General features: G+C 36.1%; 1 protein-coding gene across 1 annotated transcript; it reads right to left on the bottom strand.

Moving 5' to 3' along the window:
* Positions 1-1,142: 1,142 nt before the first annotated feature.
* LOC107952530 (WAT1-related protein At4g08300) lies at positions 1,143-8,136 on the bottom strand. The gene is made up of 8 exons (XM_016887768.2): positions 7,925-8,136; positions 7,543-7,605; positions 7,213-7,257; positions 2,387-2,458; positions 2,003-2,240; positions 1,759-1,921; positions 1,538-1,685; positions 1,143-1,350 (listed from the first exon to the last, which is right to left on the bottom strand). The coding sequence occupies exons 1-8, from the start codon at positions 8,134-8,136 to the stop codon at positions 1,143-1,145; spliced, it is 1,149 nt and encodes a 382-aa protein (XP_016743257.2).
* Positions 8,137-13,025: the final 4,889 nt, after the last annotated feature.

The following is a 13,025-nucleotide window of genomic DNA, read 5'->3' as shown; positions in this document are numbered from 1 at the left end:
ATTTAATTCATGTGGCAATTAAATACAATACCAAATGTATTTGGATTCTTTTAGCTTCAACTATAGGGTGTGACCCTGTAGGTTCTTGTAACGTTAGTAGTAATACTAGAACATTTCTAATATTACAAGCAATTAGTGATACCTAGCAATGCATCATTGCTACCCAAGTTACAAGAACTCGTGATTCAATATAACCTTTCTGTGATAATATTTTCATGTATTATATCATTTTATCCTTAATATCTAGATAGGACACAAGCCTTAGAATAGCCACATTTGCATATTCTAATATCATATTTCTTGATATTATGAGTATACTATAAATAAATAAATGTGATATCTCATATCAACTTATTCTAGTGTGACAATGCATTTCAAGTTTCACTCCATCAAGAGGCCTCAGATATTGCTTCTATTATGTAGGAGGGACAAATCTTATCTTGACCAACCATATCCCTCTACATAGATTGCGACATGCCCAGCATCGGTCTTTATAGTATAACCTATTATGGTAGATGTTTGACTGTGTCAAAATATACAACTCACTAAGTTAAGATAATGATGATTTGAAGTCTGAGGATCATATACATAGTTATCACTATAAGTAATATTGTGACTATTACATAATAATCCAAGAACCATACTCATAGCGAGTCAGTCAATTATGTTGTTCTCTAACACATACTCTTGTATCAATTTTGACATTCCTATTTCAATAACAACACTTTGTCATCAATAAAATTTATATTAGTATCAATGCATTATCATTATCCAAACCCACATAATACTTGTCGGAGGACCTTTTAAGAATAATCATATTATTCTCAGGATTTTATTATTAATCAGTTTATTTGTACACACAGAAAAAATTCAAAATGATAATGGCAAACTGTATGTGATAACAATCATCTCATGATTGATTTTTGTAGATATTTAACATTTAAGCTAAAGAAAAGAAGTAAGGAAGGAGAATATTTGTACAAAAATATAGGCAAACTGCAACGGTTCATCATGGTTTTGCTTCACCAACTTGAAGACCATAGAGTACAAGCAAAAAGATGATAAGTAAGCTAAAAAATACTTGTCTCTGAGATGGAGAGAGATGGGATGGTTTACATAGTATTTTCTATCCCTTGGGAGTGCTAAAAAGGGTTCTTTGAAGTTGGGATGTTAACTATTTTGTCAGCTCCACCAATGCCCACATCAACACTGATTGCTTTAGCATTGTTTGTAACTACCAATTCTTGTAGGCCATTGCTTTTCTCATCAGTTTCTATGTTTTTCCCATCTTTGCTTTTACCCCACACCACAGTGTAAAGCCCTAAGACTATAATAATGGCTCCAAGTATGCTGAAATCAACGAAAAAGAGCAATCAGATGGAAAACCAATGCAGAATCCACTAGATGAATAAGACATCTAATTTGTTTAATGGTTACTAAAGCCATAAAAAAAGCTACTTCACAATGCATTCTGTCACTATCTGCATTAGGTATCTCTAATAGTCATCCAATGGTTGTTGAGATCAAAACTCAATACCTTCCAAGGTGGATTTTTTCTGCTAAAATAATTGTCCCTAGTGCAGCTGTGATGATCATACATAGAGGACTAAAAAATGTTACAAATACCGGTCCTCGTTCCCGGATCACGAATCCTTGCACGTAAAATGTGATTCCAGAGCACACTACTCCCTAATCAATCACAAATTTATGTTAAAATGGTCAAGTATACGTGTGTCTGCTTGGTTTTTTATGGGTCACTTAGAGAGTAAGTTTTAGGAAGAAGCCTTGAGTCCCAGCCTATTTTCCAGGCACTCAGGTCACTGACCATAACCAGGGACACTCCTGCACCTTCCAACATTCCCATGTAACATATCCAAGCTGTAAGAGAGAGTTCCGCTGGATACTTCTTCAATGTGAAGGACTGAACCAGAAATCATAACCCAATATTAGCTCATAAATAAGTTTAATCAACTTTCTTTTTTTTTAGAATGTTTTGACTCACTTGTAAAATAAAGAAGCTTGACCCCCAAAAGACGCTTCCAAGAAGCATTATTGTACCGGCAACCCGGTGTTTATCTGTAGATTCAGTAGTAGTTCCATGGTGTGTAGCTCCTGTGGACTTGACAAAGTCAATAATGGGACCTTTGTACAATGTCATCACCATTGCTCCCATGACTGTGATAGCAGTTCCAATAATCTTTGCCATACTTCGTATCTTCTTCACATTGATTTTCTCTAACCTAAAAAACGATAAATGCCTTCAATATCCTATTGACAGTACCAATACCAAGTGTGTGGATATACAAAAAACTAAATGGAAAAAGAACAAAGATAATGGAACTTTGAAAACTATTTAAGGTGATGGATATTGGTTTGAATATTTCACCTAAAAATCATTGCCATTATGAAGGTAACAGCAGGAATTATTTTAAGGAAAGCCGACGCATATGTTGCTGATGTTAGATTATAGTAAAGAAGAACAAAAAGAGGATTATGATCAAGAAGAATATAACTTCTTTTCATATCTTGACTGCTGAATACATCTATCCTTTAATAGTGAGCAGGAGCAAATAACAGCTAATAGCTAACTGACTTAACAACTATAACTGACTAACTAACTTATCAGTTATACTAATATTCTCCTGGTCTTGTAAAAAATTGTCCCTAAACAACGTTGTTACTAGCCAAAACTCGAAGTGCATGGCGAAAAGGAACAAACTGCTTGGGCGTGATGGGTTTGGTGAGGACATCTGCAATTTGTTTCTCAGATGGAACAAAATTAACCTGCAGTGTACCATCAATGACCTTCTCACGAATGAAATGATGGTCAATCTCCACGTGCTTAACTCGGGCATGATGCGTGGGATTTGCAGCCATCGAGACAGTAGAGGTGTTATCACACCAGACCACAGGGAGTTGACATAGGGGTATGTGGAGTTCCTCTAACAACTGCTTGACCCACAATAACTCAGACACACAATTGGCTAGGCTCCGATATTCAGCTTCAGATGAGGATTTGGATACAACTGGTTGCTTCTTGGAGCACCAAGCAACAGAATTCGCCCCTAAGTAAAGAATATAACCAGTGGTGGAGCGTCGATCGTCAACGGAGGATGCCCAGTCAGTATCAGAATAGCCAACTAATGCAAACTGTCCCTTTGAAAAATATAGACCATGATCTAAAGTGCCAATGAGATACCTTAACACTCGTTTGACAGCCTTCCAATGAGACTCACTTGGAGAATTCATATACTGACTAAGTTTATTGACACAAAAAGACAAATCAGGTCGAGTGATGCAAACATATTAGAGCATACCCACAACACTGCAATACAGATGTCCATCATTAAGCAAGGGATTGCCATCAGAAGCAACAAGCTTAGGAAGGTTCACCATGAGAGTTGGTGTAGTAGACACTCCTGCCATCCCTGTCTTATGGAGGATCTCAGTAATGTATTTCTTCTGATTCAGGAACAATCCTTGAGAAGTATGACGTACATCAACACCCAAGAAAAAGTTGAGCTGGCCCATGTCTTTAAGAGCAAACTTGAGATGAAGTTGTTGAACAACACTATCAATTTCCTTGCTAGAACTGCCTGTGAGCACAATATCATCTACATATGCCGTAAGGAACAAATGACTGTCTGAAGTGATTCGAATGAATAATGAGGGATCAGCCTTTGATGCATGAAACCCAAGTTGACCAACCAAGTACTGTTTGAGCGTTTGAAACCATACCCTAGGAGCTTGCTTTAAGCCATAGAGAGCCTTATTGAGCTTACAAACTAACTTCTGACCGTTTGGACCTACCTCTTCAAATCTAGGGGGCTGAGTCATGTAAATATCCTCTGTTAAATCCTCGTTAAGGAAAGCATTGTTGACATCCACTTGTCTCAATGGCCACCCTTTCATGACTGCAACAGCAAGAATGGTTCGAATAGTAGCTGCTCAAACTACAGGACTGAAGGTATCTTGAAAATCAACTCCAGCATGCTGTGAGAAACCTTTGGCAACCAAATGAGCTTTGTACCGCTCGACAGAACCATCAGCCATCTTCTTTACTTTAAATATCCACTTGCAACCAATTGCTCTTCTGTTGTTAGGCAGAGAATAGAGGCTCCATGTGCGATTTTGAAGAAGTGCATGCAACTCATTACATACTACAACTTTCCAAGATTCACTAGTCATTGCTTCATGGATGTCAGCAGGTGTGTGATCAACAAAACTCTGTGCTGTACTCATATAAGCTTTAGGTTTAAAAATCCCCGCTTTACTACGAGTAATCATAGGATGAAAATTACGTGGAACATAGGCTGGTGGAAGTGGTTGGTTGCATTGGTTGGTATTGGAGATGTTATGAACAGAGGTTGGTGAAGAAGAACATACTGGACTAGGAAATTGTGATTGGGATGCAGTTGACAATGAGGGCACGGATGGTGAATAACTAGGAACAGTTGGTGGGCGAGTATTGGAAAGTGAATTTGAAGATAAAACAAGTAAGCGAGAGCTAGTCTGGGATGGAGTCGATTGTGTGACCAAGTTTGAGGTGATGGTTTTAAAAGGAAAGGCAGTCTCATTAAAGGTGACATGACGAGACACATATACCCGACCACTACTATCTTGACACTGGTAGCCTTTGTGCAACGGAGAGTATCCCAAAAATGTGCATGGTGTGGATCTAAATTGTAATTTATGAGAGTTATAGGGTCGAAGATTAGGGAAACACATGCACCCAAAGACACACAGAAACGAGTAGTTTGGAGGTACTTGAAATAATTTCTCATATGGTGAAACATGGTCAAGAGGATAGGAAGGTAACCTGTTGATCAAAAAGACAGCACTGCTGAAAGCATCATTCCAGTAGGACAATGGCATTGCTGCATGAGCCAGTATAGAGAGACCAGCTTCTACTATCTGTCTGTACTTGCGTTTAACAATACCATTTTGTGCTGACGTATAGGGGCAAGCAAACCTATGCACAATTCCATGTTGAGCCAAGTACAACTTCAACACTTGAAACTCTCCTCCCCCATCCGTTTGCAAAGTTTGAAGTTTACAACCCAGAGTGCGTTCAACTTGTCTATGAAATTGAGTGAAAGCAGTGAGCACCTCAGATTCCTTCTTCAAAAAATAAACCCAAGTATAACGTGTATATGCATCAGTAAAGGAAACGTAATAGTAAAAACCATTAAAAGGGACTGGTGCTGGTCCCCAAACATTCGCAACAACTAATTGAAGGGGAGCAGTATACTGTGTAGACGATTTCAGAAATGGAAATTTATGTTCTTTACCCAAATGGCAGGCAATACAATGAGACAATTCATTAGTTGAACCCAGAGGTACATTACAACTAGTTAGAGCCTTTGCAAGTACAGTTTTGCAAGGATGTCCTAACCTAGCATGCCAGACATTTATAGGAACTGTCGAACTTGTTGTAAAACACTGAGCTGGGGCGGAGGGCAATCCACTTGAGGTGAGCCATGTAAGTGCAACCTGTAGAGACCATGATGAACGGAGCCTTGAAGAAGCACCTCCCTGGTGTTGAGATCAAGTACCCAACACTGTGTAGGAAGGAATTCAAAGATCACCTGATTGTCTTTTGTGAACTTGGACACAGATAACAAATTCTTTGTTATACCAGGTACAAACAGTAAAGATCTCATGTATAATGGTCTCGTACGAGTAAGTAGAGAAGACTGACCAGCAGATAAAACAGGCAGAGTAGCACCATTGCCAACATACACCTTACTCGGGTTGTTGTAGAAAGTGCTTTCACCCAGTGAAGACAAAGAGTGAGAAGATGATGGGTAGCCCCAGAAGCCGGATACCAAGCATTATCACTGACAACTTCTGGAGTAGCCATGAGAGCTTGAGAGGTAGGCACCGAAGTAGTCGTACTGACAGGCTGTAGAGCATTGACTAGAAACGGATTATACCAAGTAGGTGCTGGAGCAGGTGAAAAATACCAACCTGATGAAGGGACAGATGGAGCACTTGAAGGTGTCACAGGGGACGAATGAGACCAAGGCACCATAGGAGATCCAGGACCATACATGCAAACATTTGCCTGTGGTGGAGGAGGTTTATAACTTGCACTCTTTATGATGCATCAAAATGATAGTAGCAGCGGTCTACAAGATGACCCCGCTTGCCACATAACTGACACTGAAACTGCGAGCCAGACGAGTGACCACACCCACGACCTCGAGTATTGGAGGGAGGACGATAAGCTAGTGAAGACGTAGTGGAATCAGTAGCTTGATGAGTCACAACGTTGGCTGAGCTAGGAACGTCAGTCAAGAGTATCTGCTGACGAGCTTCAGCATCAAGTAGCATAGTAGTTACACCCTGCGCATTGTACGGAACTAGACTGGCAGTTATTATTGTGATTACTGACTCATATTCAGATGGTAAGCCATTGAGAATAGCAGTGACGTGCTCATGATCACTAATGGCCTCTCCACAACTAGCAAGGTTATCGTAGTACCCCTTAATCTTTATCAAAAAATCTTTCATAGACAAATCACCCTTACACTGAGAATGAAGGGCACGTTTATAAAACATTAACCTAGAAGTAGTTTTACTACCATACAGACTTACAATAGTATTCCATATTTGAGCAGAAGTATCCATACCAATAAGGTGAGGAAGAACAGCTTGGCTGACGGAAGACAGAAGCCATGAAGCAAGTGCACTATCTTGCTGTTCAAACTTAACAAACTCAGGATTCTCCTGAAGAACACCATTAGCATCCGGAAGGAGGGAAGGAGGTGCAACTGTGCATGTATCCAAGAACTGTTGAAGTTTGTAAGTCTTGATCGCCAAAAGAACTTGCTGACGCCATAACAAGAAGTTAGTGTCATCAAGAATAACACTTATTTTCTTGGAAGAAAAGAACCTACTATCAACACCTCCATCAACAAGAGAAGAAGACATTGCTGGAGTAGCGGAGTGTGCAGCTGACGGGCTAGAGGGATGAGACATGAGGAAACAAAAACACCAGGAATCAATGGACTTCTGATACCATGTTAGATTATAGTAAAGAAGAACAAAAAGAGGATTATGATCAAGAAGAATATAACTTCTTTTCATATCTTGACTGCTGAATACATCTCTCCTTTAATAGTGAGCAGGAGCAAATAACAGCTAATAGCTAACTGACTTAACAACTATAACTGACTAACTAACTTATCAGTTATACTAATAGCTGATGTGTACTTCATTCCCAAGAAGTATAAATTCTGGTCAAGCATTGGCCTATTTCATCAAATCAAAAACATCGGTTACACCTTTGCATTATTGGTTTGCAGTTGACAATATACCATTTTCTTTTCCATTGAATCGTATATAAATATATGCTAAACGAAGAAAAATCATCATCTTTGCATGCATGTGTAAAGCCTTTTCGAGTCGGAGATCAATAAGTTTCTTGATCAGAAACTATATATATGTGTATATGTGTGTATACATGTATTTACATATGTAGAAGAAGTTTGGATACATATGGAGATACAAAGAAAGAAGAGAGTTTTAGAGAATTACTCGAGGAAACCAAGAATGACAATCATGAGGAAGATAGGGAAGGTCATCTTTGGCCTTATTTTCCTGCAGAAAGAAGTATGTAAAGCAGTGATAACTAAGGTTAGAGGTTTAAGAAATTAATATTAAGAATGTGGTGTGAGATGAGTGAAAGGGTATTCTCATTTTACTGGACAACATCACATCGCGCCATTCTCACAATCTAGTGATATTGGCAGGAAACTCAATTGTTCCTAGCCAATTAAACTAACAGGACCTCTACATATAGGAGTTTTTTTGATAATAAAGCCTTTAGGGAGCGGTGAATACTCAAAGAGGATAATATATACTAAATTGTAAACATAATGTGTGATCTAAGAAAGTAAGAGGGAGAAGAAGGGGGAACCTTTCAAGAAGAAAAGCAAAGGGTGCAATGGTAATGATGGCAGCAAGATGATGATAGGTAGCAAGGATGAAATTGCTCATGCCATGCTTCAAAGAAACCATGGAGATTATGAACATCCCTGCATATCCAAACTGCAGAGACACCATTGACAGGTATGGTTTCACTTTGTTAAACATATTCCTCAACGCTGCGTATGGCGTTTGGCCTCCCATAATCTTCTCTCTCTCTTCTCGAGTATTTACTCGCTCTTTGGTTGACACACTTCTGAATGAGATACGGCCTTCTTATAGACAAGAAAATGCAAAAACGTGGTCAAAGGCTTGCCATAGAGGTTATTGGTCTTGAGTAATTATATATGTGAGACTATATGCTGGTAGTATATATGGATTTTAGTTTGGTTATTAGGTTTTAGTATAAATTATTATACTAGTTTGATTTTCTTTTATTGTATTTGTATTTTGATTATATTATTTATAGATTTTTAATAAAAAGTATAATATAATATTTTTTTCAATTCCGTTAATATTCATGATAAAATTATAAAATAAGATATTATCATATTTATGTTATTAAATTTAAATTGTCACCCCCACGGTATGGGTGAAAGAAAATAAAATTTATTCAATAATGAATATAGTTACTATTGAAAATGTGTTCAATTATTGAATTTGTTAGTTTTAGTTTTTTTATTTAAAGATAATATAAAATTATGAAAAGATAAAAGTGTCATCGTAATAATATTAATTATAATTAATTAAAAGATATTTCTGTAATTTCATAATTGAGTTAATGATCTGGTTAAGGGTGATACCAACTCAACGAAATACTTAAATAATAATAGATTTTATCACACCCATGATGTGAGTGAACAAAAATATTTTATATTAAAAAATATATATTTATAAAAATATATAAAAAATGATTATTAGTGGAGTGGTAAAAGTTTTTTTTATATGAATTTGGTCTTGTGTTCAATTCTTAAATAATGTTTTTAAGTTGTTTTATTTGAAGGTTATATAAAAGTATGAAAAAAATATTCTTATAATAATATTAATTACTTTTTAAAGTAAGAGTAACTCGTGATACCAACTCAACGAGCCACTCTATTTATAGTATAGATTATATAAATACATGTGGTTATAAGTTATTTGATTTTTATTTGAATTTGAAATTTTTAATATATATTTTTATCTATGATAATTTTTAATTTAACACAAGTTCGAGAATAAGTAATTGAGTTTGAAATTAGGTAGGAGACTCAAAACTTACTTTTGTAATTGAGTTTGAAATTAAATACAAGACTCAGAACTTACAAAACTTTTGTAATTGAATTTGAAATTAGGTACGAGACTCAAAACTTAATTTTCACGAGGTGAATAAGCTTAGATATTTTCATCAGCAACCTTGGGTAATGAACTTTTTACCTCAAACCGATTTCATCAAAATTCGATTTAAATAATACATATATATTTTAATTTAAATTTAATTAAAAAAATATAAATATGAATATAAAATTTGTAAATATTTTATCACCAACATGATCAATGAAACATATCATCGAATTAAACAAAATTTTAGTTTAGACGAACCTTTTAAATATCCAACTGTGATCCAAATAAAATTAAAACATAAATATATGTATAAACTTAATTGAATGAGTTCAAATAATTCTTAAAATTTTGGTCAATTGAGTTTTAATTTGGTTGGTTTGACATTATTGTCTATGCAAAAGGACGTGGGTTTGAACACCCTAAAATGTATTTTATCTTTCTATTGAAGTGTTGGAGAAAGACCATAAGTAAAATTTTAAGCAATTTGTATAAACAAATTCTTAAAATTTAAAAAATGAAACCCAATAAAATTTAAAAACTTGTAATAATATGAACTCCACTCCATTACACTACAAATAAAGCAAAAGAAATGCATTATTTTCCAATAAATGTGTAAAAGTCCAATAAGGCACTAACTCTTAACTCTAACTCTCACTCTAGTTTAGATTCCCCTTATCCATTAAACCCGAAACAACCACAGAATCCACTTTGCTTTGTTCATAGAATCACAGGAAAATAATAATAAGAAGAATAATAATAATGATAATAATAATAAAGGAGGTCTGTTTGGGTGGATCTCTCTTATGCTTTTGTCTTTATTTATTGATTTATTTGGTTTGGCCGGAAGGGATTCGATTCATTGACCGTCTATTGTTTTATTGTTAAGTGGGGATCACTACAAGAAAATAGACTTTTAGCGGCGCTTTTTTTAGCCTTTAGCGGCGTTTTTAAGCGCCACTAAAACTTTTTCCGGCGCTTTTTAAAATGCCGCAAAAAACGCCGCTATAGGTAATGCCACAAATTTTTGTGGCGTTTATTTAAAAAAAATGCCGCTAAAAGTCATGGCTGCTTTTCCCACAAACGCCGCTAATTTTGACAGATTTGCAATATATTTTTTTCACCAATATCCAGCCCTTCCTGCATTAAAATCCAACCAAATACAACAAATATAGTATAAAATGCAGCCAAAAACAGTAAATTTAGCATAAAAAATACAACCAAAAACATTAATTCTAAATGATACTTCAAATTTAACGAAAGATATATGATATAATTAATAAATAAAGTATAATTTAAAATATTCTTACAATAATGTTAAACGTGACAAAATTAAAAACATTCTTACAATGAGAAAACTAATGTCTAAGATGGCGGCTTTTGCGATTGCTGAAACATCTGCATCATCTGTTGAAGCTATAGCTGGAGGTCATCGTACTTTTTGCTCTGCTCTGCTGCCATTGCTGCTGCCTCTGACTCCCTCGCTCGTGCCTCTTCTCTTTTAGTTTCTCCTAAAAAAACAATTAAACAGTTAGAAACGAAATATATAATAAAAATGAATGCAACATAACTTAACATTATTTAAAACTACTAATGATGAATTGAATTAAACAATTATAATTAAAGATTATAAATATTTGGAATAAATCAAATATTATTAAGTAAATATACCATAATTTCTCCAGCTTCGGATGTCATAGGAGATCCATCTTTCTTCCTATGCGTAATCTCAAAAAGCTGAAGGCGTCCAACTTTTTGTCCAGATTTGACTTCCTACAATATAGTAGTAAAAATATGATTTAATAGTAGAAAGTTATTAATATTTGAAAGAACTAATAAATTCATAATACCTCGGCCTCAGCTACAGAAGCAAAACTTCTCGACCCTGCCGTGTGCGTGAATTTTTGTTTTTGCCTGCTGCTTGTTCCAACTCGCTCACGGTCCTACATAATGAAATTATTATTACGTATATAATAAACACTATATATAAGAGTTTGGAAATACGCAATACTTGTAACACCCCAAACTCGGCCCAGACGTTATGACCGGATCCGACATGCCACATCGAAGCGTTCAAAACATTTTATATTGTTGATCCAGAAAAAAACTTACTTAGTGTTTTAAAAGATAATTTCATTATAGGTTAAAGTGAATGGAAGCTGTACACCAGGTAGGAAACCGAAAATGGGGTGGTGAGTCCATCGGACTGCTTAAGTACCAAGCTCCCTTCGGATCCAATCCTAGACATGCATATTGCCATTGCCACACCTTAACGTCATGGATATTTCTAGGAAACCGATTTGATTAAGTCATTTTTAGGAAAAGTGATTACTTTTGGAAAATACTTTCATTACGGAAGCTTTGCTTGTTGTCGTGTTATTTTGAAATCAATTGTTGTTTTTGAAAACGCGCCCTAAAGCTATCCAATTTCAACAGTTAAAATAAGTAATACCTATATTAGTAATACATATTAAAACCATCAAAAATAATTAACCAGCCTTATTACATTTAAAAACCCAAAACTTCAGACGTAAATAAAAGGATGTCCAGTTCACCAGAAGAAAATCAAACTTTCAGAACGGGTGGCCACTCCGAATTCCCTCATAGCTTCAAGCCCACTATGGTTGGGGATTACCTGCATGGATGAAAATTAAAGGGGTGAGTTTGGGGAAACTCAGTGTGTAAATTAACCCAACCATAGCCTATATCAGCTCAAACCACAGAAATAGAATAAGTTGGCCTTAGCCCAGAACAGAATTCAGAATAAAGCCTATAAGCCCATAACAGAACAGAACAGATATTACATGTTTATGCAGAAACCCAACCCAAATTCATCCATAACACCCCCGTACCAGCCTTACACCATGTGGGGAGACTACTCAACCCACCCAACCGCTACACACCACAAAAATCGCAGCGAGACTGCCAGATATTGTGACGAAGTCACCAGATACAGATATTGTGGCAGAGCCACCAGAACAGATATATGTGGCAGAGCCACTAGATCAGATAATTGTGGCATAGCCACCAGGACGCTTCCTCCATAGTATAACCTAAGTCCCCATGCAACAGATATATAATCATGGCATACATCATACAGAATCAGATCGTCATGCTTTTCAGTCAAAAGTAACCTAGGGGTATAATGGTAATTTTGCATACATAGGGGTATTCAAGTAATTTAACTATTCTTAAGGTTTTCATACATAACATAGTCATTTACGTACGATCAGAAACACTTACCGCGTTTTCTTACCAATTTGGGCCTGTTGGCCCATTATCGCGTTTTTGGCCCATTAAGCCCAAAAATATCGAAATGCACAGAATCGCGCACTCTGCAGTCTTATCACTTTAATTTACCATATACATCAAACTATTAATCTCATGAGCATTCACACACTTGCAAGATCTCAAAATACCGGCATTTCGGCATTTCGGCTTGTGCCGATCTAGTCTATAAGAGGGTGTTAGTTACACACCTGTTTGCGACGATATGCTGACGAGATCCACACACGAACCGCCTACAATTGGATTACTAACACATTAATCTAACTATTCAAATACGAACTATGTATTAACCCCTTACAATATTCGGCCAACCACACCTACAGATCAGAGTAAGCTTATAAGAAATCAATAAGCAACTCATTAACAAATTTTTGTCAGTGTTTACCACATAATCATAATTTCACTGCAAGCTGTCTTCCTGAGCAACAGTCACTAAATCATTTATAACTGGAGCTGCAAAACTCCAAATCAAGTGCCGTTAATTT

This window comes from Gossypium hirsutum, chromosome A01 (genome assembly GCF_007990345.1).
Source record: "Gossypium hirsutum isolate 1008001.06 chromosome A01, Gossypium_hirsutum_v2.1, whole genome shotgun sequence".
Taxonomy (NCBI): Eukaryota; Viridiplantae; Streptophyta; class Magnoliopsida; order Malvales; family Malvaceae; genus Gossypium; species Gossypium hirsutum.
Note: the sequence above shows the minus strand (reverse complement) of the source record. Positions and strands in the feature narration are given on the sequence as shown.

Bases quoted from the DNA above. Each gene is read 5' to 3' on its own strand.
- LOC107952530 (XM_016887768.2), bottom strand. From the start codon at position 8,136: ATGGGAGGCCAAACGCCATACGCAGCGTTGAGGAATATGTTTAACAAA. The intron at 7,606-7,924 runs GTTCCCCCTTCT...TTCTTTCTGCAG, and splicing joins TTTGCTTTTCTTCTTGAAAG to GAAAATAAGGCCAAAGATGA. The intron at 2,459-7,212 runs ATCAGCTATTAG...CTATAATCTAAC, and splicing joins TTCTTGGGAATGAAGTACAC to ATCAGCAACATATGCGTCGG.